The 25026-nt window shown below is 40.3% G+C and overlaps 1 protein-coding gene across 1 annotated transcript; it reads right to left on the reverse strand.

The window, feature by feature from the left end:
- Positions 1-7243: 7243 nt before the first annotated feature.
- LGI1 (leucine rich glioma inactivated 1) lies at positions 7244-19636 on the reverse strand. Its single transcript, XM_044420102.1, has 8 exons — positions 19428-19636; positions 19003-19074; positions 15257-15328; positions 15094-15165; positions 14496-14567; positions 10085-10254; positions 8145-8309; positions 7244-8058 (listed from the first exon to the last, which is right to left on the reverse strand). The coding sequence occupies exons 1-8, from the start codon at positions 19616-19618 to the stop codon at positions 7244-7246; spliced, it is 1629 nt and encodes a 542-aa protein (XP_044276037.1). The 5' UTR covers positions 19619-19636.
- Positions 19637-25026: the final 5390 nt, after the last annotated feature.

Consider the following 25026-nt stretch of genomic DNA (forward strand, 5'->3'; position numbering starts at 1 on the left):
AAACTCATGATAACTTCATTTCTAAATACCAGTATATTGAATTATTTGACATTTTTGATAAAATCTTGGCTCCTTTGTAACTGATAGAGTAAGCTAAAATTTGTGGAATACACAGGCCTTATATATAGAAAACATTTAAAAATTAATACATTAATAGATAAGAGAGCTATTGGTATATGATAAAAGGCCTCTTATGACTAAGACATTAAAGTGCATAACAAAGAGATGCTGTTCTATAAGAAAATTGATCTGTAGTTGCATCCATTAATACCTTTCTGCATTGCTTATCATTTCAAAAACATTTGGTACTTCCATGTGATCTGCCAATCAAAAGCAAAACACTGGGGAGTACCAAAAGCCATTACAGCTTCAAAATATCATCCTGGCAGCAAAAAACCCAACACATATTGCACTAACTGAAATATTCTGTTGCATTCATTAAGCATTACTTTGGAGGGAGCAATATAAATATTTTTGTGTGTTTTACCACACTCCTTTGCCTAAAGCAGTCAGTGATGATTTTGTGGAAACATATGGTTCTTTGTCCATAAGGAATAGAGAAATCATTATTTTTCTCAAAGGCAAGATCGAAAGCTGCCTATTCAACCTTTTTTCTCCTGCACTATAAAGATAGCTCACCTATCATGAATTCTGTGCTAAAAATATCCCTTTCCGTAGATAGCTCAGTGGAAAGCTATCTCTGCATGGTGTCTTCTGAATTCAGGATATACATAGAAGTCTTTTACTAATCCATAGAAGTTCAGTTGAGTTCTGCAGTTTTTGGAGACTGCTGGAATGTCTCAGCTATAAAACAACACTCTCACCAGTTATTAGCTTGTAAGTAAAACTCTTTTGGAGGTACAATTTTATATCCAAAGTATTATTTACATTCAGAAACTGACCCAATGGGTTCCATGATCTGATTAGTGACATCTCAAGGAAGAGCAAATGTCCCCAAAAATGGAAGAAGGAGCTGTCTCATCCTGTTGTTACTGCAGTCACCATATGTTTCCATCCAGGCCTAAATATCTGCATAAGTGGAATCATTATGAAATCTTAGCATCCTGCTGGGAAATAATCTTGCATTTTCCCAGAACTAACTAATGTACAATCTAGAACATGGGTGCAGTGCAGAATCCCAGATCTGGGGGCCATTTCTGCCTCTACTGGGCTCCCCAATCCATGCTTCTTTTCCTCCAATCACCAATCCCTGGTGCTTTCATGATGGTCCCCATTCTAAAAAATTGACATGCGTCTCCTATGGCTTAGTGGCAGTAAGTGCCCCAAGCTACACTAGCATGAGCAGTATTATAAGCATACCCAACCTGGGCATGGGGTCAGATTTTCTGAGCTCTGACCTGGATCTGTAGCTTTGCCCCTGTTTGCATAATGTGCCTTAATACAAACCTTGCTTCTGAACTCAGTAGCCTTGCAGTTATTAGTCGACATTGAAAGTTGCTCTCAGCAGAATAAAAGGAAGCACAGCATGAAGGAACCAGTCTTGAAACTTGCTACTGGGCAATTTCACTTGCACCTTGGGCTATTGTAGACAGTTAGGCTCTGACAAGAGGAAGAACAGGCACACCGGCTGCTCACATATCAGAAAGTGCGCCAGAAGCCTTCCTTGTCTGTTACTTCCTCCAGCCTCGGCCAGGCCCCTCACCTTTGGGAAGAGCAGAAATATGTTTGCTTGCAAAAAGAGTTTGAATGAGCAACACTGTCTTAGTCTGGGGCATGGTAATGTATGAGTGAATGACTTACCCTGACTTGTTGACATGCCTGAATGTGTCTGAAGCTTCTTTCTGGAGTGCATCTGCTTTTTGCATGGTTCTGGTAGATACATAGTTCTTGTTATCAGAGGTTTGCACTAGGTTGGAGAAAGGTGATTGAATGTTCAAAAGGAACAGTGCCTTGTGTGTCTCCCTAAAATCTCACACATTTGTAGAGGAATAATAAGCTTTCATGGACTGGAATCCTTTTTATACTGAAGTTATTTTCAAAGATAGATAGATAGATAGATAGATAGATATAGAAATAGATATATATTAGAGTATTTGTATGCTGTCCCATTGCATAGCCTTAGGACAACTTACATAAAATAAAATAAAACGTAATACCATAAGATGTTACTTGTTGTACAACTGAAGTAAAATCACATTTGCTGAAAGAGGTACAGTTGCCTTTTAGCTGTATTTTTACCTACATATGCTTTCTCTCTTATTGCTTCTCTTGGATCTTTCTGCTTGAAGTTTGGGATGGGGGGTATTAATCAAACGCCCTCCTCTTCCTGTCCTTGCTCTTTACAAATAAGAGCATCCTTAGGAGAAAGAGTCCTTTAAAAAGATGCATAGAGAAACCTTAGAGCCTGAGGCAGCTAATTTTTGATGCCATAAATAGGCTGCAACTTATTCATTATTTAATTGTGATAACATTTCATGGCCAGGGAAGGGGAGGTACATGTAGGATTTTCTGCCTGAGGGGCCAAAATCTCTTGACTGGCTTTGAGTACTACTAGGTACCTTGACGGGTAAGGGTGAGGAATGAAGCATCATTTGCTGCTCTGCCTCAGGCAGCTAAATTTCTTGAGTCAGCCCCTGACCATGGCTATAGAAGAGAAGGTGGAAAAACATAGCTGAGATTATGTGGGGTAGCAGAACGTTTGGTGACATAGAAAAAAAATCTGTGAATGGACAAATATGGAATGGACATGTTCATGATTGCATCAAAACTGCTGTTCAATCCTAAAAAATGTTTACTCAGAAATTAGTCATAATGGCTTCAATGGGACTGTCTCATGGGTTATTTATTTATTACATTTTTATACCACCCAGTTGTTGAAGCTGTCCAGGTGGTTTACAGTGATTTAAAAACATAAAATAAATCATAAATTTTAAATGGTTAACATTTAAAGAATGTAGGATTGGAATGTCATCCGTAGTAAATGTGGTAAGAGCTGCAACCTGCCTTATCCACCTTAAATGTTGTTCCAGTATCTAGATCTAGAAAGGAATCTGGGGATTGATTACTTCAGTCATTTAAAAAGCAGACAACCAAACACAAAGGTAGACAAGCTGGCCCATGAGAAATATAAGCCCAGATTCTACAGTTGGGCAATACCTTTATTATGAATGCTGCTTGGTCCTGGACAAGGTGATAGAGTGGATGATCGAGTAGGCAGCTTCAGGCACTTTTGGAGGAATCTGATTATCTAGACCCCTTTCAATCAGGTTTTCAGCCTAGGTTCAGAACAGACACTGCCTTGGTCACCTTGCAGGATGAACTTTGTCAGGAGAGAAGACGGGAGTGCGACCCTTTTGATTCTCTGGGACCTTTCTGTGGCTTTCGATATCATCAACCATTAAATCCACCCAGTAGGGGGCAACACCTTGTGGTGGTTCCACTCCTACTTGGCTGACCAGTTCCAGATGATGGTGCTTGGGAGCGGTTACTCTGCTGTGGCAATTACGCATTGGGGTTCTGCAGGGTTCCATTTTGTCTGAATTGCTTTTTAACATCTACATAAAACCACTGAGTGAAGTCATCCAGAGGTGTGGGCTAAGGTGTCATTAGTATGCTGATGACACCCAGCCCTACCTCACTTTTTCATATGACCCAGGTGAGGTGGTGGGTGACCTAGCCTGGTGCCTGAACTCAGTAATGGGGTGGATGAGAGCCAATAAACTGAAGCTGAAACCAGACAATACAGATGCTCTGTTGGTGGACACTTCCACACTCGAACTAGGACATTTTCAACCTACCCTGGATGGGGTTGCACTCCCCTTAAAGGATAAGGTTCATAGCTTAGGGGTGCTCCTGGACCCTGAGCTCTCCCAGTGGCCAGGAGCACCTTTCTTTAGCTTTGGCTAATCTTTCAGCAATGTTCCTACTTGGATGAATGGATCCATGTGCTGGTAACCTCTTGCCTGGATTACTGTAATGTGCTCTATGTGGGGCTACCTTTGAAAATGGTCTGGACACTACAACTAATACAGAGCAGAATGGTGCAGCTGCTTATGAGGAGTGGCCAGCAAGTACACTTTATGCCAGTCCTTCATCAGCTGCATTGGTTCCCTATTCCAGTCTGGACCCAATTCAAAGTGTTGTCTTTGACATATATAACCTGAAAACTGCTGGGACCAGGTTACCTGAGGGAGTGCCTCTCTTCATATATTCCTACCCACACTCTTAGATCCTTCTCTGAACTCCTCCCCTGAATGCTCTCCCACTAGTGAGATCAAGGGGGAAAGGGCTAGGAGGCGGGCATTTTCTGCAGTAGTGCCCAGATTTTGGAATTCACTTCCAGGGACATACAGCTGGCTTCAACTCTTTCCTTTAGATGCCAGGTGAAACCCCTTTTGTTCAAACAACCGTTTGGTTAATTTAATGTATTTAATTTATAATTTATATTTTGTTGTCAATTATTTAATCTTTTATTTAACCATCATTTTAATAATCAAGACTTTTAGATGTTTTAAGATTTTATTTTATTTTTATTTTTATTTTTCCTCTCTCCACAGTCACATTTTCTATTCTTTTTCTCTTTTTTCTTTTAAGTTCATGATGTGTTGTTTTACACTGTTTAAATAATTGAGGTTTTACATTGTAATTTTATATTGTGTAAGCTCTCCTGAGCGCTTGGTGGAAGGACGGGATATAAATGCTTGTAATAAAATGAATGAATGAATATTTAATTTTTGGTTGTTAATTTATTGGTTGCATTTATCGTGTAGTATGTGGTTTTATCATATTATCATGAGATGGTTGTAATCTATTATTTTACTGCTTTTATCTATTTTTTCTGTTTTAGTTATTGTACTGTATGCTGTTTTCCGCATTTGTAAGCCACCAAGAGAACCTTTTGGTTATGGAGCAGAATAGAAGTGGAATGAAATACATACATACACGCAAATTTGTGCTTGCTTTTCTTTTGAGATTCCCTGCTATTGAAAGAGAGACAATACTGAGATGGGACATTTTTCATGCAGATTTGATAAATTTATGAAATTCTTTATAATTTTAGTAGTAACTAATCACCTGCATGCTACATTCCAGAAAATAAAGTTTGGCCCAATCCTGCAAGAAGCTTGATAAAAATTGCTGTTCAAATCCTTCTCAGCTAAGGTGAATAGATGTGTGACACAACTGCATATTGATAAAATTAGAGAAAGTATGGGGAAAGATGATTGCTTCACATTGATATTCTGGAATGGGCAGCCTATTCTGTTGAGGGCAAAAGCCACATGTTGGCAGGATTTGGGGCTAAAGTTAGTGCTGGGTTGGAACAGAGCCAAAAGAGAGTGGGTTCCCCCATTTTCTTTTTTAGTAACTCCCTTTTTCATTCTCCATTAGCCAGCACTTTCCTCATTCTTCCTGCCACCCCACCCCACCCCACCCCACCCCTGCTTCTTGCTTTCTCTTCTACTGCAGCCTTGGGGATGCAGGTTGCCCATACTTGTTGTAAAAGATACATTAAGGAACAAGCAAAAATACTATATTTAACTTCTTACCAATTTTTAGTATGTCTCTGGGTATGCCTTCATCTTTGAAATCAGAGCAATTCAACAGTGAGATATTTCTCTATTGACACCGAACCTACCCACACCCAAATCATTTTATGATTCAGATTTATTGTTGTGCATCCTCCTGTATCCAGTTTTAAATCTTCTTATGACATAAAACACAGTGGTGAGAAGGAATCCTGGGAGGCCCTGCAATGCCTGCAATGTTATGCTAGGAATACTCACTTTGGAATATGTTTGCATTGATTCTGTATCAGAAACTGAGCAGATCGCCTCTGAAGTGTAATTCCCTGAAAAGTTTTGTCACAGTGAAAGTGCTTTGGGACAACACATCTGGTAAGCATTAGCAGGTGGCTAATGCGACCTTTCTAGTAATTAGCATAGATTCTTTTGTATATCAGTGCTTTAATTCAGAATGCATCAGACATTCCAGTGGTGGTTGGCATTTAGTTTTAGTATCTTCATCTTTAGCGCTATGCTCTACACAGTCTGCAACAGTTCATAGCATTCTATATTTATTATTTTTGCATTTATCATTTTCATCAGCATCTTGATTTAAAAATGTGCTTACCAGCAAGGTAAATAGAGAGATACAAATTATGTCCCAATATCTTCCACAATAGTAATTCATTATATTTTAAAATAGCTCCCTGCTATTTTGCCATTTAAAAGATTGTGTCTTGTCGATGTACTACACTAGAGAGTAAAATGAACATTACATCATTTACCATATCTGAATGTGCCTTTTTGAGGTGATAGAACTTACAATAATAAGTTATATTATGTTACATTATTATTGTATCTTATAATAGAAACGTATTATATTGACAAAGGTAAATCACCAAAGCCATCTTTAACCTTGCATAAAGTATTACTTAACATGGCTTGAGAGGACCAATGATAAATGTTTAACTAGTTTTATACCAAGCTGATATTTCTGAATTGATTCCATGTGGATGTTTTCTAATGAGGACAGTCACTTTGAACTTACTTTCCCACCCCGCATGGATATGAAAGGAATTGTTTTAAGCAAAACATCATAAATGCTACTGGATTGTGCTCTGCTGATATGCAAGTCTTGGCTATAATTGGAAGCTACCTAAGGAAATTCCCTCAATTTCCATGGATCCATGAATAAGACTTTCTTGCTCTATTGTACCTCAAAAGTATGCCATGCACATTATGAGCAGGAAGGTAAATGTTTATGCCCCAAGTACAATGTTATGTTCACGGCACTCTACTTCTGAGCCTTCATACTGTTTAGAAAAAGAAGTAGAACAAAAATATACACAAATGATTCATTTAAATAATACTATTTGGAATATGAAAGAAAATGTAAACATTTTATTTGGCTGTTTCCAGATAGGTGCATAATGGAAAATTACATCTTATCAGCTTCCCCCCACTCCCCACCCTAAGACAGATGGAGTTCAACTACATATTTACATAATGATTTCAAATAATAGTTAAATATTTTAATTTGTCTTTCTTTTTAAAAGATGAAATTTCCAACAGTACTAGACTTGACATTTATGGATGAAAATACTTGTACTTGATTCTAGCAATCTCAACTGTTAAAGGCATTCCGCAGAACTGCAAGTAAAGAAAATCATTGTCATGCATTTAGTTCATTATGTCCTAGTTACGGACAGAGGAAGTCTCACAACAGACTCCACACTCTGTGTGTGTGTGTGCATGTGTGTGTGTGTGTGTGTGTGTGTGTGTCACACACTTAAGTCAACTATGATATGTTTATAAATCACTGTATTCCCTTTAAAACTTGATGCAAAGAGAAAATCTTGTTTGTCAACAAAAACATGTGTGAAAGATCTTGGAGCTTGTATATTTAATTCTTGAAATTTCACAAACTTGCCCTTGCCTGCCTCCCAGAAATAGACTTGAGTAAAAGAATAATCACTTCCAAGAATAGCATACTGATAATTCTTTATCCGAAGAGGCTGGAATACCATTGATCCCCTTGATGGCATCCTTTGTAAATCCAAAAATTTTGTTCCTCCCCATTTCATTACTTTGGAATCACCAATGAATCTTGTTAGGCAAATATAAGTATCCTCTTTCACTGTAAAGTGCTTTACAGCATAAACATCTTCCATATCTGGAATATCAGTTGGATTGATGAAGTTGTTCCCTTGTTTCCATTGATATATGACAGGCTGCTGAGAACTACTGGCCAGGATCAGGTGAGGTTTGCCAGCTATTTCTAGGTATTCCACATCAGTATCTCTGTACCACTCATGCAAAGACTGATCTGAGTAAAATCCATTCCCATTCCATTTGTAAACAGTGGTGATGCCAGCTTTGGAACTGTCGGCAATTGCAAAATATGATTCCTTTGCAATTGTGAATGTTTCTATGTCATTAGGTTTTCTGATTTTGAGAATCTCAATATCCTGAATTTTTATAAATTTATTTGCATGGATGTCTCTCTTGTATATATGGGAGCCACCAAAGAGTTGGGCAACAATGATGTACAGATGATTTTCAACAATGACGGGCTTGCATACAACCACTGATGCCCCTGCACAAAGAAAGATGGAACAGACAGACCATCAATTGGCATTTAAATCATGTAGAATAATGTTCATAGAAATGAATTATTCATACCTGTAATGTTGTCAAAATTCCTAAAAGTCCCTTCAACATGGTCCCACTGAAGAAAGATACATTTTCCAGTAAAAGGCTGGGAAATGACCACATATTCATCATCCATGTAGGAGAAACTGTCCACTGACAGAGACTGATACGGTAGCTTGCGAAATACAACAAATTCTGAAAGATCAGATACCAACAGATGAGATCTTTGCTATGTTTTAAAAAAACTCAGATTTTTTACAGACAGTGCTGCCTTAAGTCCATTTCTGCTGCTAATTAGACAATAAATAAAAACAGTAGTTGACTTTTTATTAAAAACCAAATAGCACAGATGTTTCGTGTGGTTGCATAAACTTTAAGCTGTTTTTAATTGCAATTTTTCACCACCACTGCCCTGGCAAGTCTTCTCTCCCTCTCTCCAAACAGATCAGGACAAAGGCTTTCTAAATTAAAGTCTTTATTATGCTAAAGCTGATCAGCCTAAAGCTGGATTGACTTTGTGATACAAAACAAGAATATTGCAGGAATCAGTCACAAAACACACAGTGGAAGTTAGAATATTGACCATTAGGAAAATGTGGCTTAATGATACAAAATGGATTCTAAACTGAATACTTTCCTCCCAAACCAAAAAGATCTTACTCCAAGGTGTATCATGCTTCTTAAGGGCCTGTTGCCTTGAGTGTCTGACACTTCTCTGTTGGTCTGCCCTCTTAATCTGAACCTGTATGATCAGATCAGACTACTACTGTTGCCCCCCTCCCCAATCAGCTAGTTCACTAAACTTCTAACAGAACATTTAAGAACTGCTTGGCTCATTTCTAGGTCTGCAGGCCTTGGCAATTAGCTGTGAATTCTAGTCTCTCCTCCACTTCAGGATTTGATTCAATATCTTTGGAAGTAGTGAGCCCAATCCCTGTGACCATGATCTTTGAAACAGAACTACATTACTCCAAGATTGCCAATTGCCACAGTCTGTCTGATAGCTGGTAAAATGTGATTATGTTTGGTCTCAGGTCATCTGCCAAAGAAGGGGGAAGTTTGTCTCATTGGGAAATATTACTGAAAAGGATTCCCCATATCACTTTTCTGTTCTGTTGCTGTTGTTGTTGTTGTTGTTGTTGTTGTTGTTGTTGTTGTGTGCTTGTACGTAATCTCCAACTTATGGCGACCCTATGAATAGAAGCACCCCAAAATTTTCTATCCATGACATGCCTGCTTAGCTCTTCTAAATTCAAGACTGTGGCTTACTTTATGGAGTCAATCCTTCCCTTATTTGGAACTTCCTTTTCTTCTGCCTTTGACTTTGCCTAGCTGTTTTGTTCTAACTTGGGCAAATAATCCAGCACACCCTTCTCCAAACTAGGAACCTCCAAAATATTTTGGACAGCAGCTCCCATTAGTCCCAGCCAGTATGGCCAGTGGCCATGGTAGAAATTGTGGTCCAGAACATCAGGATGGCACCATGCTGTGAAAGGCTTATCTAGCACAAGAAATCTGAACTATGAACCTCTGAGTCTTGCCTAGCTGAAGTCCACACTGGAATGAATGGATGTTGACTAAACCAACATTTTGTGTGCTATTTCTGTTACAGTTGTTAAAATTCTCCACAAGATCTAAGTAAAGATTGAAAGATCAACTCTGAAAAATGAACTTAAATGTGAAAATCCTTTTTTTGGTGGGGGGAATGGAGCTGGGGAGAAACCATAGGTCCGAGTCAGAACTCAGGTAGCATCTCTAGCATATAGTGGGTGAATAGAAAAACTTTTGCCTAAGACTCTAGAAAGCTGCTGCCAGACAAGTTAGACAAGGCTTGGCTACACAGACACATAGTTTGACCTGGGATAGGGCACCTTCTTGGGTCCAACCACCTTACAAAATTCTACTTGAAGAAATATGTAAATACAACAAATATGCCGATGCAACAAACATAAAGTATTTAGAAGACTTACCTGTAATAATGCAATCAAATTCATTAGGAGAGAGGCTGTTGATCTTGCGTTTCTTATATTCAGGTGGACTTTCACAATAAATGTCTTCTACAGTTGCATTTGTTCTGCTCAACCACACCACTAACCATTTCAATTTGCAGTCACATTTGAATGCATTTCCTCGAAGATCCCTAGGGGTAGGGGGAAATTGGATCATTTGTTGGTGCAGTGCACGTGCTTTTAAAATGTTTCTTGCCTAGTTCTTGTTTATTTGCAATTATTGTTGAATATGTATTTCAAATATTGTTGCCAGTCTGTCACTTTTGCAAAAATGGAGAACAGCAAACTTTCCCCATTTTATGCTCCTTAGTCTGTATACACAGCTTACTAAGCAATAGCTTATATCAGGGGTCCTCAAACTTTTTGAACAGGGGGCCAGTTGAAAGGTGGTGGTGATGGGCGCAGGTTGCCAAGGCAGAGCGGGCGAGGGATGCAGGTTGGGCAGGGCGGGTGCGCGCCTGCGTGCAGCGAGGCAGGGGCGTGCGTGCGCAGAGATCGTTTTCTCTGAGTGAGTCCAAAACGATCTCCTTGTGAGCAAGCTGCACCTTGTCACGCACGTGTGTGAGTGCATGCATGCGCGGCAAGTCCAAAACCTCAATGGCGGGCTGGATAAATGGGCATGGTGGGCCAGATCTGGCCCGTGGGCCGTAGTTTGAGGACCCATGGCTTATATTATGCAAACATAAATACGCTCCTAGATATGACTGAAAATATCCCTTCCCACAATCCAAAGCTCATTCATAGTTTCATTCCAGTAGCTCCCATCCCTGGGAAGGCAAACTACAATGGGGTTCCCTCAACTCACTGAGGGGGATGATGGCTTAGCATGTCACTTGAGCTGGGTGGTGGCTTTTAAAACCTGGGGGTGCTTCTTGGGGGTGGCTTTTAAGCTCAAGTAGCAATGGTTTGTGTGCTGTCTGAACTTGGAGAACATGCTAAGCCATAATCAAGCTGCAAGACTAGAAAGCCCTTTTATTAGAGAGACAAAAGGAGGCTCTGACCAAGAGGCTGTAGCTGATGACAGTCAGCAAAGTGCCCAAGTGTCACTCCATGCAGCTGTCACCAGTTTTCTCCACACTCCTGTGGATGCCAAGGAAAGACTCATGAACAATCCTTGTTCCCCAGCCCAGCATTGGTAGGAACACAGGGGGCAGCTGCCAGGCTCTACTATGTGCTGCCCACTCAAACCCCATTCAGGGCCTTGGGAGGCAGCACCCGATGGAGAAACCAGCCACTTAGTCTTGGTGCACAAGAGGAAGTGAGGCCAAACAGCAACATCCTGCCTGATGCCATTGTCCCATTGTGTGGTGGTGGGCAGTGTCTGAGGACCTCCTCTGTGTCCAGTCATTAGTCAGGCATAGCTGTCCCCTCTTCCCAGCAGCTTTAAGCTATATAGTCACCCTGGGCTTAAAGTACCATACAAATTACTTTTTCTCCATCCTTCCAAATTTGAAATGCTTTCCTTCTTTCCATCTATTATAATTTTAAAAATCAAGAGCCAAAATACATTGAAGTAGGAATTATTTTTGCCTGTTTGATCAAAAAGCTGCCCCTAAACACAATACCCTGTTTTGAATGGAGCCTTTGAGACTAAGAAAATGATTAGAATTAAAGAAGGACATGTGAACATCAGAAAAAACTGAGATCATAGTTGCAGTTCACTCATGTTGGGATTGCTTGACTGGGAAGTAGTTAAGCCATGGTGCATTCTAAGCAGGCATAGGCACAGGCACACACAAACCCTGCAATAGCCCATGTGTTCTGGCTTGTTTTTTTACCCATGACAACAAGCCACCCTAACCAGATTCATGTCACATAGTTATAGAAATCTACTTGGCACCTGACCAGTAAGTTCAGAGTAGTTAACAAGCTGCTGTGTCTTAATTACTGCTTGTTCTTTGTGTGAACCTGGTCTTTCTAGCTTAGCCACTGCGACTCCCACTGCTGAAGAAAGCCTACTGTTTTAAACAGCACAGTAGCTGGTCCCATGGATGGAACTTCCTTATAATCAGAGTGTTTGGGATTACAGCAGGGTGGGCAACCTATTAGGGTATGGACCCATTTTGCTGGGCATCATAACATCACGACTGTCACAGAAGGTGTGGCAAAGGACAAGTAACCTGTGCAAGCAACTGACTACAAGGCAAAGGCAGACTCTGATCTGAATCCCAACACCCCAGACAAACCTTTGAAGCTCTCTGGGATAATAAACATCTTTCAGCCAAAATGCCAAATCCAAAATTTGGGAGGAGCACGTTCCAGTGAGGGGGCAGAGTGGAAAAGGGGTGGGACCAAAGAATAAAGGGGCAGGCCTCCAAGCCCAGCATATTTTAGCTGAAAACTCTTACTGCCAGCAGTTAAACTCAGGAAAGACAGTTGAACCATACAGAATGGGAGGGGAATAGAAGCGCATGAAAGCTGGGAGACCACCAAATGAGATGAAAGGAACTGGAGCCAGAGAGAGGAGGCATAGTCAACCGGTGAATCCCAGAGTGCCATATTTGTCCCCAGGTGGGATTGAGCCCACTGGTCTAGGGTTCAGCACCTCTGCTACACGCACACAGTAGGCTTCCCTTTAAAGACTGTACTTCAAAAGTGTGATGGTGAAGGGGTAGTGGACAACAAAGCAATGTAGCGGGGGATAATGGGAACAGCCCTACTCTCCTGTAAAGCACCCAGAAAAGACGTGGGTAGGTGAGCATATCTCAAGTATGTATGCATACACATGCAGAGATAGTCAGACACACTGATACATACACACAGACAACCTCGCACCAGTGCATACATGCAGACACACAAAGCTACTTCAACAGCAGTTTGCAGTTATTCAGCCCAGTTTTGTTTCTCTACCAGCCAATTTACACTAACAAAAGCAACAAAATGAACTCAATTTCCCTGGGCCAACAGAAATGGGAAACCAAACCAAGCCACTGAGAAGCAAAAGGGGAGTATCAGCATACTCAGGAGAACCTTGAAGATTACAGAAGTACAAAACATCTTCCAAATATTCCAAAAGAGGACACTTGGTCCAAACTCCTCAAAGGAAACAGCCCAGTAAGGTCTGAGCATGTTCAGTGCTCATCAGAAGCCACAAAATGTTGAATCCATATTCAAAATGAAAACTGAGGGGACAGGGCAAATGGGCTTGCCTGAGCCCCCTACAACTCATAAGATCCCTGGAGCATGGCTGACGGGACGGTTGGAACCTGAACAGGAACGCTGCTGTTAGAGGATTAGGATACACAGGAAACTTTGATTGCCTGTCCCATTTATAAAGCACAAATGCTTTCTTCTCTGAAGGAAACCGGCCCTGGAAAGATGCTCCAAACTCCTCAGGGAAGGGTCATGGATCTGTGGTAGAGCACCTGCTTTCATGCAGAAGGTCCCAGGCTCAGTTCTCAGCAGCTCCAGGCAAAGCTGGAACTGCTCATGCCAGAAACCTTGAAGAGCTGCTCCCTTCCAGTTTTGACCATGCTGGGCTAGATGGTCCAAGGCTTAGAGTTGGTATAAGGCGGCTTCCTATGCTTCCTGTTCCACTTCTTCTTGAGGAAATAAGGAAAACAAAACATCCTATGCTTTTGCATTTTGCTCTGCAAGACAAAATGTATCTAGTGAAAATGAAATAATAAATTGATGTAATATTTTCCAGACTCATAGTTACATATTCTTAAGTTAACGAACACTGTGCAGGTCCTGGCAGAGAGGTCTCTTTAAATTGTGGGCAGTGTCTGGGATTCAGTAAGGGGACATGCAAGAAAGAACAAGCATCCCGGGCAGAGTTTTGCTTACTGAGTTGCTGTGGTTCTGAAGAGACAAATTGCTGTGCTGTATAAAATAGCAGGTTTTATCGGCAGTGGGAATTGCTGTAGCTAAAAAAGCAAGTGAAGTGCAGCTATTTTGATAAGTCCATGTTCTTTTTTTGATTCCAATCAGCTTCACAACCTAAAATGCTTAGTTCAAAATGGAGTATTTTGGGCTTTTTTTGCAGCTGACTGATAAAGTAGGCAACAGTAATTTCTACTGTTGTTTACTTTGTTTTTATCTTGTTTTTGCTGTTTGTTTAAAGATTTCAAACTTGGATGGCTGGAGAGGTATTTGGTAATAAAAACAGAACTACCTGAAGTATAGTATACACATGTATATACATGCCATCAGGAATGAACCTAAATGGAAAGTATCTAGCAGTCGGTGCCTGAATGTAAATTGACAAAGCAATTGATGGTAATAATTTCAATGGGCAAGAAAAATATCTGTCATGTTATGCTCCATAATGAGCAGCTTGATAATACTTATACTGGGGTAACTAGTTGCTGCTGAGCAATGGGCTCTTAACTTTCATATCATAGTGTAAAAAATTAAAAAGCTTCCTTACACATTTGTTAATGAATCCAATCCTTTGAATATGTCTTTGGGCAGTGTTTGGAGATTATTGTTTGCAAGACTCCTGTGAAAAGAAGTGTTATTATTAGTGCTAAATAATCTCCTTATGCATTTCTACCTGGACTGGCCTTTTACCTCCCATTCTCATCTTTCTGCTAATTTGAGCTAAACATTTCTCTCAGATGTTCCTTACTTTGTTCAGGGGATGGGGTTGGGGATGGAGACGCTTGTGGATACAATGGATCTGTCCCTTCTCCTTTTTCCCTCCCTGCCTTTCACCAAGTTTGCAACACTAAACTCCGAAGAGGCACCACCATGGAACTTTCTGCTGTGGCTGATAGGTTGTAGCTATGTCTATGGCCTCAAGTATGGTGGTGCTGGGAATCAGTTATATCCTGTGGCCCCTTGGACAACTTTCCAGGGACCACAGGATTGCTTTCTTACTGCTACATCAACAATTTGTCTGTTTAACTGCATAATCAGCTGATTAATGGCAAGCCAGATAATCAGCTCAAAAGCCTTTCATGATGTGAAAATATCATTGAATTACTTGTGTAAATATGGTAATAAGGATGACTACTTTTACTTACAGATGAATTAAAGATTTCAGTCCTCGGAAGGAAGTGTTTGAAAGGGACTTGATGTTGTTGTTCTCTATGAACCTGTAAGGGATCATAAATGCAGTCTGGTCTAACCTATGCCTGTATCTCAGATGCACTCAAGAAATCTTGAAACATAAATGTATCAACTCACAAATATTCTAGATGAGGAAGACCTATGAAGGCATCACCACTAATGACGTCAAAAGTATTTGATGTAAATAATCTGTAGAGAGAAATCATCATCATCATCATCATCATCATCATCATCATCATCATCTTACATTCCCTTAGAAGAGATCACAGATCCTTTCTGGTTGTTTAGTTAAATTTAGAGATAATAAAATGTATGTCTGAAAGGTTACATTCTGAATGATTGCTATACAAAAACAAAATAAAGATCAGCCTTGAATAAAACTTAAACTATAACAACTTTTATCAGCCTGGTGTTCTCCATATGTGTTTGACTTCAGCTCCCACCATCCCCAGCTAGAATAGTCAGCAACCCAGAATGCTAGGAGTTGCACAAAAGATCTGGATGACACTTAGTTGAGGAATTCTGCTCTGGATCCGCACTAAGTAAACTAACAAAGGCTCATTCTGAGTTTTGAAAGAGAGTTTATCAGTAATCTATACTCCGTGGCTATTTACTTACTATATTTCTACACTGAGTACATTGCTGGTTTTTGTGCAGTCAAAAATATTCTCTGGTTATTATGGCTTTCCCTCTGTGTTCAAAATTCTGTTTCTGGTACACAACATGAATCATTGCAGCTATACATAAATGGCTTCTACTTGATCATTCCAGCTGTGCTCCCAGTTTCATGTGGAGTTCTTCTGTGGAGGAACTTTTCCATCAACTTCAACAAAAGCAGCACATCTGTTCCCACCTCTGACTGAGCATACAGAAGTGACCGCTTCACTCAAGTGAATAGAGAAGCCCTTTCACATAGGGAGGCTCTGCATGTGTTTCTGAGTCCTAGCCAAGTGTAACCTCAGCTGAACTTAAAATAACAGTTAAGGAGCAATCCTATGACTTTGCTAAAGGCTAACTTTGCATTCTCCATAAGATAGTTTGACATCCTTCCTTTTGTTGTTACTTAGGAAGAAGTTACAGGACAATAATACAGAGGATTGCATGAAAAGCCATAATCTTATCTGACAGCCAGTTCTGTTGTTAGAATGTTGGAGTAGGGACCCAGAAGATCTGGTTTCTATTCCCTGCTTGATCATGAAGCTTACTGGGTGACTTTGGACCAGTTGCAGACTTTCAGCCTGAGCCATCTCACAGGTTGTTGTTATGAGAATAAAATGGAGCTATGCAAGCCATTTTGGATTTTTACAAGAAAAACAAGCTGAGATATAAATCTAATGAAATAACAAGAATAGTAATCTGGACGGACTTCCTATTATTCTTTGATTAACCATGCAGCATGCCAAAAGATCACAAGCAACAAAGAATAAAATCAGGAACTTATATTGCATCTACTACCAAAAAATGCAAAGGGTTCAGTGAGAGAGGGTATATTTCTCTTGCATTGCTTTTAAAATAGGAGTAGGCAAATTTTACAGGCCTATGGCACATGTGGCACTTAGAAAATCACCACAGTATGGCTGCAGTGGGAGGTCTGTTTCATCATACAAGACAGGCAACCTGCTTGAAAGATGGAGTATAAGGCAAAGATGGGAATCTGAGGCTGAACACACAAAGCAACTCCTTTGAAATCACCGCACCCACAGAAACCGATTGCACAGAAGGCAAACTCTTCTGCCCACCATTGGCTTGCTAACTCATTTGCCCCTACTTTTGCTTTCTTACCCTAGATCACTACCCATGGACTCTCTCTCTCTCTTTTACACACACACACACACCTCACCACACACCCATCCTACAGTGGTTCACTTCACATACCCATTTTGCTTCTAGGGGATCTCAGTGCCAGTACAAAATATATTAATTGAAAGAGGTTAGAGTGCATGTGTGGGGAGGGGGCAGAGTGTGGAAGCAACAAAGAATAACAAGCAACCATAGTGGGTGCCCAGAAAACTACACTGGTGCCTGCTGGCATTAACCACTTTCTCGTGTTCTAGTGCATCTGTTCTTATACCACGCTGTTCCGTAGAGCAGTATCCATGCTTCTAAATTTGCAGATGAGGTTTGAAATGCTTCTGTTTATCTATGTTAAAATTTGTAAGCTGCTTTTCCACCTGCAAAGGGCCCCAGAGCAAGATGTTGTCTCTTAAGGAAACATGCAGCATCACTGAGAAGCTTCCTGACTGAGATGGGCCATCTTGCATGTTCCGTGTGCTGCAGAGCTGGCTGGCAGGCAGGCAGGTGGGGTGCCACAGTTAAATGGCAAACTCAAAATGTTCCTTTCTCTTTACAGGCACACAGCCGGGCACAGAAACTGCCACTGTCTTCTTTTCCCAATGCAGAGGATGTGCAGATTTTGCCCTTTTTGTAATATGCTATTACTCTGAAAAAGCTTGTGCGGGATAATGTGTACAGGGACAACATAAAGGTTTCCATGGTAACTATATTTACTCATTTGTCCTGGATTCAAAACCTTACTCTGAGCATGCTTTCTTAGCAGCTCTCGTGACAGTAGATGAGAGGAGGAAGGGTCCCAGTATCAACTATCAGGATATGGGCATGTGAGCTAAACTGATTTAATGATCAAAGTGAGTGTAATGCTTCTTATCCTAGCCAAATTATGCACTAGATCACTTCATATTGTTTCTGCTATAAATATAAGCATGTATGTACAGATACCTTATTTTCTTTTTGAAAAAAAATGAGAGAACATATCTCTTGACAATTTCTGAACCTAATCTATCATGTTTATGTGCCATACCTTTCTATGGCCTGATTCACACATAGTGAAAACTCAGAGTCGGTATGGATTATCATTGAAACATGCATTTTTGAATGGTGGGTTTCATTACATGTGGTCTCTGCACTATGGGTTAATTGTGGGTTAAGTATGAACAACACAGCAACCCACAGTTAACCTATAGTTCAAAATTCACATACTACAACAACCTGTGACTTAACACCATTCAACAGCAACCCATATTCTGAGTCATCTTTCTGTGTGAACCGGGTCCATGTGTCTTTTTTTTTTTTTAACAGAAGTGCAAATTTCTCTTCTGAATCAAAATGTCCTCACCAGAGAAATATTTCTGGGCTATACTTATGGCACAACCCATCAACTTCCTTCCATTTTTTACAATTTGAAAAGGAGAAGAAGGGATAAATTCAGATTTTAATGCAAAGAATGCAAAGAAATGTGAAACATCTACCAATGTGAATAGTATGAGTTTTGTTTGCAGAATTGTCCCATTCAGTATTTATATGCTGTTTTCAGCATTTTTAAGCCACCCAGAGAATCTTTGGGTTATGGGGCAGCACAGAAGTAGAATGAAATAAATAAATAATTCATTCTTGATTCTGAAAGGACCCCCTCTGTTTAGTCAGCAACAATTCTAACATCTTACCAGTAGCAATTGTAAAAGTGTCAAAAATTAATTATGATGGCCCATTATGATTTTCAGGCCTTTGAAGTTCATGTGACTGAGGGATCCAGAATGAGAACATAATGTAGCACACATATCAAAATCATGTATCATAATTTAGCCAAACAAATTACTACTCCCAAGTAAATGCACTTATAATAAAGATAATGATAATAAAAACTAAAGAGGAGCAACTATACAGTTAAAATGAACTGCTTAGGGTTGAGACACCTTTAGTTACCTTTACTGGAAACACTAGGTGCATTTTGTTACATAATAGATCTGCACTAGCTGTATCTTATAAAACAAGTATCAAAGCCTGTTACTTTAGTACTTTGAGATACACGTTTCATAACAAGTAATCAGGATTTAAATCTTTCTCACAGAAGTTGCAGAGATGGTGAGAAGACAAAACTCCTTTCTGGAATTTTAGTAAAAGCAGATCTCACAAAGGATCTGGAAGAAAAAGAAAACAGACCTTACATCAACATAAGCTCATGAAATAGTCATTACTACCTCCGTGGACCATTTTTCACAGTATTCACTTGGCATTATATTTCGTTTGTTTTTTAAAGGATGTTATAAGTTTCACATCACTCAGAAAAAACACAACTGTGTAAAAAGATGCCGTAGCTACATTTAGAGAGACAACATTTAGCATTCTCCCCACCACCACCACCTCCAGCGGCTGTTTTTGAATGCTGGAGGGTTTCGCTGCTGCAGGCATCTTCCAGCCACCGCTGTAAACCCCACACAAACTGACTTTATTTTAAATACAAATTAAAGAACCAAATGCTTACAGCCCTTACAGTGAGATAACATCAGGTGGAACGCTGTGTGGAATAGCTCTGGCATTTTCACATAAAGCGTTATCTTTGGTACAAGTACACAACGCAGGACATGTTGGCTTTCCTGGTTTGCTGCCTTCAATCAGCAACAGTACAGATAAAATGCATAGGAAAGAAACAATTCTTCTAAAGCGTTTGCTGGCATTTCCCATTCTTTTAATCCACTCTGGTTGCAGCCAGTTCAAAGAATAATATCCCAGAACATGAACAGGTTTTTTTCTTTATTCAGGCGTTGAATGTCTTTCTATGAGACCAAGCAATATTTCTTTCTCCCTCTGTTTCTTGTTTCCAGCCCCTTTTCTGTCTCTCTCCCTCTGATTGTGTTTTTGTAGCTAGAAACCTGCAGCTGATCCGTATATTTCTTTCAATTCACTCAGGCAGCGTACTGCTCCGAGAGGGGACCTGCGAGGTGCTGGAAGACAGGGAGGGATATGGGGGTGCGGGGAAATCCAAGCAGCTGTAGAAGGAAAGAGGACTCGCATCACCGCAAAAAACACTGAGCATAACGCAGCCTTAGGTTGCAAAGTGACGCAACTGAGAACATACCCAGCTTTCACTTTTCCTGGGGGAGGCCTTCTTCTTGTTGCCAAAAATAGTACAGTGTTTTGCTTTGCTGGTGGGTGGGTGGGTGGGTGGGCGGTTGGGTGCGTGGGCGTGCGGTGGAGTGTTTATTTGTCAGGGCGGGGTTGGGGGAAAGCGATCGGTCATCTTTTCCCAGATCCCTCCACCCGGGTAAAACCGCCTTTAGGAACTGGGCGTTGCATATGCCAAGTGTCAGGAGGTGGTGGTGAAAGGCTCTCTTCCTTTGGAAAAGAAATCAAGTGGCAGCGTCCAAAGTATCACTGCTAAAACAACAGTGGGATTCTTCCTTTGCTTTCATTGCAAAAGCTCGTGTCACTGCAAAACAGATAGGCGCGCATGAAGCCTATTACCTAGAATGGCTAGAACTGTTATTGAAAAGAAAATCTTCCCTCGTTGTCAGACAAAAAACCGGGCTGAATGCATTTTATCTCCCTTCCATCTTTTGTGCTGTTCATGTAAAACAGCGGACATTGAAGTAAACAATGGTGCAGCCCAGTTCATTTGGAAACCTGTTTTATTCGTTACCCTTAGAAAGAGGCAAAGGAGTAAGACCTAATCTGGGTAAAGCCAAAGCCTCAGCATTTGTCTCTAAACCCAAAGCTTAACCGTGGAACACAGGAACAGATGGAAGTACTCCTGAGCATGTTCAGTGTTTCTTTCACCTAATTACTGAACTAGAAGACTTCCTATAATATCAGGGATGGAGAGGAAGGGGAAGGTTCCCAGCGCAGAGAATGTTGCATCTAAACATATTGGAGCTGGGTTTCATAGAAATTAAAGAAATTAAGGAGCTGTTTAAAACTTATGTTCACCATAGCAACTTCAGCCCAATTTTTCTTAGCAGGAATGGTTCTTCCTATCTTAACATTGCAATTATAACTAGGAGATCCTTAAAACTCCATCTGACTTTAGAAGAGATCTTCATACGAATCATACACTTGTACTTAACATTCCTGAAGTGAAGTAGCTTTGAGATGAAATTAATAGATATTTCTTCAGCAGAAAAAGGGATGGAACAACATGTAACAGTCAACATTAAAAAGAAAAGAAAGGCAGCCATGGAAGGCTTAAAATGGGAGTGTAGGACGAGTGAGGGAATGATGGGTGGTCTCACCATTTTTCTTATCCTATATTTTTCCCCTGACAAGTGAGAGGCAACAGTTTTGAGCAGACAAAAACGCATAACAGACAAGATTAAGCAATCCTTGATGTCTGCTCCTGCCTTCAGCCTTCTATGACTGCTTTTTATTTTTAAAAAAAGTCATTGTCTGGTTGGGGAAATCATGAAACTTCCCAGCAAAGGGAGTCTCATCATGTGCAGTTGGATCCAGAAGATCTGCGCTGACTGCTACTGCACATGCAACCAAGTCTAAGCACACACGATTGAAATAATCAAATTTCTCCCCTTCCTCTGTTGCTTCCTTGCATCAAACTTTATACAGCAAACTCTTCAATACAGGGGTCTAGCCTCTTGTAGGCTTTAAAGCACCATGCAAACTGTTATGGTGATAGCATAACTGTATATGCAATGGATTTTCAGTACTACTGCTGCGCCATAAAGAATTGGCAGCTTGAACTTCAGATGCATAATCATGGCCAGAGAAAATAAAAGGATCAATTCTGTCTTTAGTATAACTCCATTAATTTAGATGCAAAAGAAAGGGGTTGGTTCTTAGAACACCATAGCAACTGAACAGATTGATCACATTATTTTCCTTCATAGGAGTGAAGTCTGTAGCTGCAACGTTGACTAGAAATTTGATGGGAAGAGGGATGTTTTTTCAACAGTTCCCAACAGTTCCTGGGAATTTCCTATCTGGAGAGGCCTGCCAGGCATGCACATGTGTTTTCTGTGGCACTTTAGCCCATGGTCAGTCTCTGTTCCTCAGCAACATGTGATCAGCTTGCCTTTTCTGCTCCAAAAACTACCTCGCATCCTCCTTGCATTCACACCACACATTTAGAACACCTTCATTCCACTCTAAACAGTCACTACTTGCCGAAACAATCTTGGGGACCATAGTTTGCCAAGGGTACTGAGTGTCATTAGTGAACCCTCCTCTCGCCTCTTCCTCACACAGGCTCAGTTTCCAGAGTAATGCGAAGAGGGATTGACTGAGAAAGCATTCTGCAAATAGTAGCTCTGTGAGGCCAACAGGTGTTTTCTAGCAACTCTTAGCCCTGGAATTATAGGGGAGAAATAATGGCTAAAGTAGAATAAAAGTATCATAATTGGAGTATATTTACTGGAGTCAGTGGGAAAAAAATAGCCATGAATTCTGATAGCATTAAGTTTCTCTTGCTTCAGCTGGGCTACTTTACACATGATTCATCCTGGATCCAATGAGAGCACAATGAATGATTGTTGGCTATTTGGAGAAACTGGCTCCCCCAAACTCTGAACTAATTGATGATCTCCCACACATATGCACACAAAAGCAGAGGCTACAAAAAAATTAAAAGAAACCAAACAGTGATTATCAGTCCAGGCTGCTTCTCTGGGGAGACTATAAGTACATATGTTTCTATAAGTTTGGATAATTAGTGCCCGAGTTTCCCTTTTTCCTCTTCTCTCCATGTTCCTTTCCTCTTGTAGCGTTATGTTTTTAGATAGTAACCCTGTGGACAGTAACTGCCTTATTAATTCCACACAAACCACTCCAGGGATTTTTTTGGCTGGAGAGCGGGGCATGAATGTGATTTAAAAATCATTTATTCATACTCAGTAAGATAATAAGAAACAACTTCTAGAAGCTGTTGTTTTTTCACCTCCATCTTGCATTCATTACTCAGCAGAAATTCAAACGAAGTGACAAAGTTCATTTTTATTGTATTATAATAGGTTGCATAATCTTAGGTGTGTCTTTGGATATGAGCCTTCAATGGGGGCATTGCTTTGAGGTATGGCTCTGACTATTATGAAGGGACTCCCTGCTTTAAATTTGCCACTAAACTACTGGTTGGGAGCAGATCCAGTAAATTGTCAGATTGATGAGGTGGGAAGGGGTTTGTTCTTGGCTCACAAAGAGCAGAGATGGGATCCTTCCAAGCAAGGTGTTTACTGAGCAATTGGTCCATGACTTTCAAAGAAGTTTTGCAGGGATCCAAATAATATTGTCTTCCATTGATATTCTTCCCATGTTTTCTCACCATATCTTCTATTTTTATCTTGATGCAGAAAATATGTTAAAGGGAAAAGTTTATAGGTAACCTGCTGCCTGCTTCATCCTCCTTAGTAAATGTAATGTCAAAAACTCATGGATAAGGACAGGCTGGTTCTTTGGGACAAATAACAGGCAGATGCGACAGGAAAAGAACTCATGTAGTCTGTGGTGGAGAGAACAAACTGGAATAGAGATCATCTCCAAAATTGCCTAAATACTGAGCAGTGTCAAGGGATGGCTTTCTGGTTCCACTGTATTTGCCCAGCCAGGAAGATTCTGAGATGCTTTGTGAGTTCTTGTCTTGCTTGCATTGTCTGCAGCTAAGGACCAACAGCACCAGTGGTGACAAAGGAAACAGAGGCCTGATCTCCAGCAGTTCCTGAATTAGGGAAAAAGATTGGATGATCTTTCATGAATTTCCCAAGCATAGCCACATTAGCCAAATCATTATCTTTTCAATATAGTGTCACAAATGTAAGGGCTAGTTCCTTTGGAATTCAAACACACGTCTTGAAAGACTTCTGGATTTAGCAGTAGTATCTAACAAGTTTGTTTGTGTCTATATATAAATAGATGCATTTTAAAAAAAATTAACACTACTCAGCTCTATGTAGACTAGGCTTTTCTTTTAGCCTCTTTTGAAGAAATCTGAACATACTTCCAGACAAGATTTTAATCAGCAAGCAACCTACCTAATTTTTAGAATTTTGTAGGGCATCCAGACAAAATTCTCTTCTACTTGTAATACTCCTATCTGCTTCTACTACTTCTTTAGTCTTTTTTTCTATACCAAATAAGACCAAGGAAAGAACAATTGCATGGTGTCTTTTGATTGGTGGTCATAGATGCCCCCTCCCCCACTACACAGACACCGTATTATTCCACATCTTCACATGCACGTACATGATAAAATAAAACCTTATTTGTTCATCATTTTGCACTTTAGGATTGCAAAACTGTAAAGCTTGCTTTTCACAACCTGGTTTAACCACAAGCCTCAATGTTACAGTGGTTTGTTTTTCTTATAAAACCATAAAAAGTGAGCTTATAGTCACATTCCTGCCAATCAGGGCATCTGCTTTGTTTTCTCATCTGTTTCTTAGATTATGTGGGCTGTATGGATTTTTAATGGCTCCCTTAAGCATTAGTTGTGGAAATCTGCTTTACCTATTATCAGCTCAGTCACCATGACCTCTCTGACTCTTTGGTTGTGGGGGAAGCAAACTTTCTGTTGAGGCCAGCATCAATGTGCTTGATTGATCTCCTCCTTGGTTTTTACTTTCCCACTTCTACTGGTAAAACAGGTTTTGATTAAACTGAACATTTCTAGGCAGGTAAAATAAAAACTTGTAGCAGTTCCCCCAGGAGAATGTCTTTGAATGCTCAGGGACTGCAGCCAAGCTCTCACCGCCATCATAAGGATGCCATCAGTCCATGTATTACCTGTACAGTTTAGGAATTGAAGATGTGCCCAGTGCCTAGATTCATATGCTCAAAATCTACCATTGGCTTTGGAAAGAAGCAGAGAGGTTAGGGCCTTGACTGGCATAAGGAGTCATCATCACTGAACAGCTGTAGAGAAAGAAGGCCATGAGAGCTCTTGTATAGAGGACAGTCTTCTGTTTGCAGGATTACCAATGGATTTCTCTCTGACAATGTGCAATATTTGAAAATCTGCCCAATCCAGTCCATATTTAAAGACAAAATTATAAAGCAGTGGGAAGAGTTGGGACTTGAAGTTGTCTATAAACAGTTATGAGTATAGGAAGAGGACGTTCAAAGTTCAAAGAGAAGAGGTAGTTTCCTGCACTGAC

This window comes from Varanus komodoensis, unplaced genomic scaffold (assembly GCF_004798865.1).
Source record: "Varanus komodoensis strain SLA01 unplaced genomic scaffold, ASM479886v1 scaffold11, whole genome shotgun sequence".
Taxonomy (NCBI): Eukaryota; Metazoa; Chordata; class Lepidosauria; order Squamata; family Varanidae; genus Varanus; species Varanus komodoensis.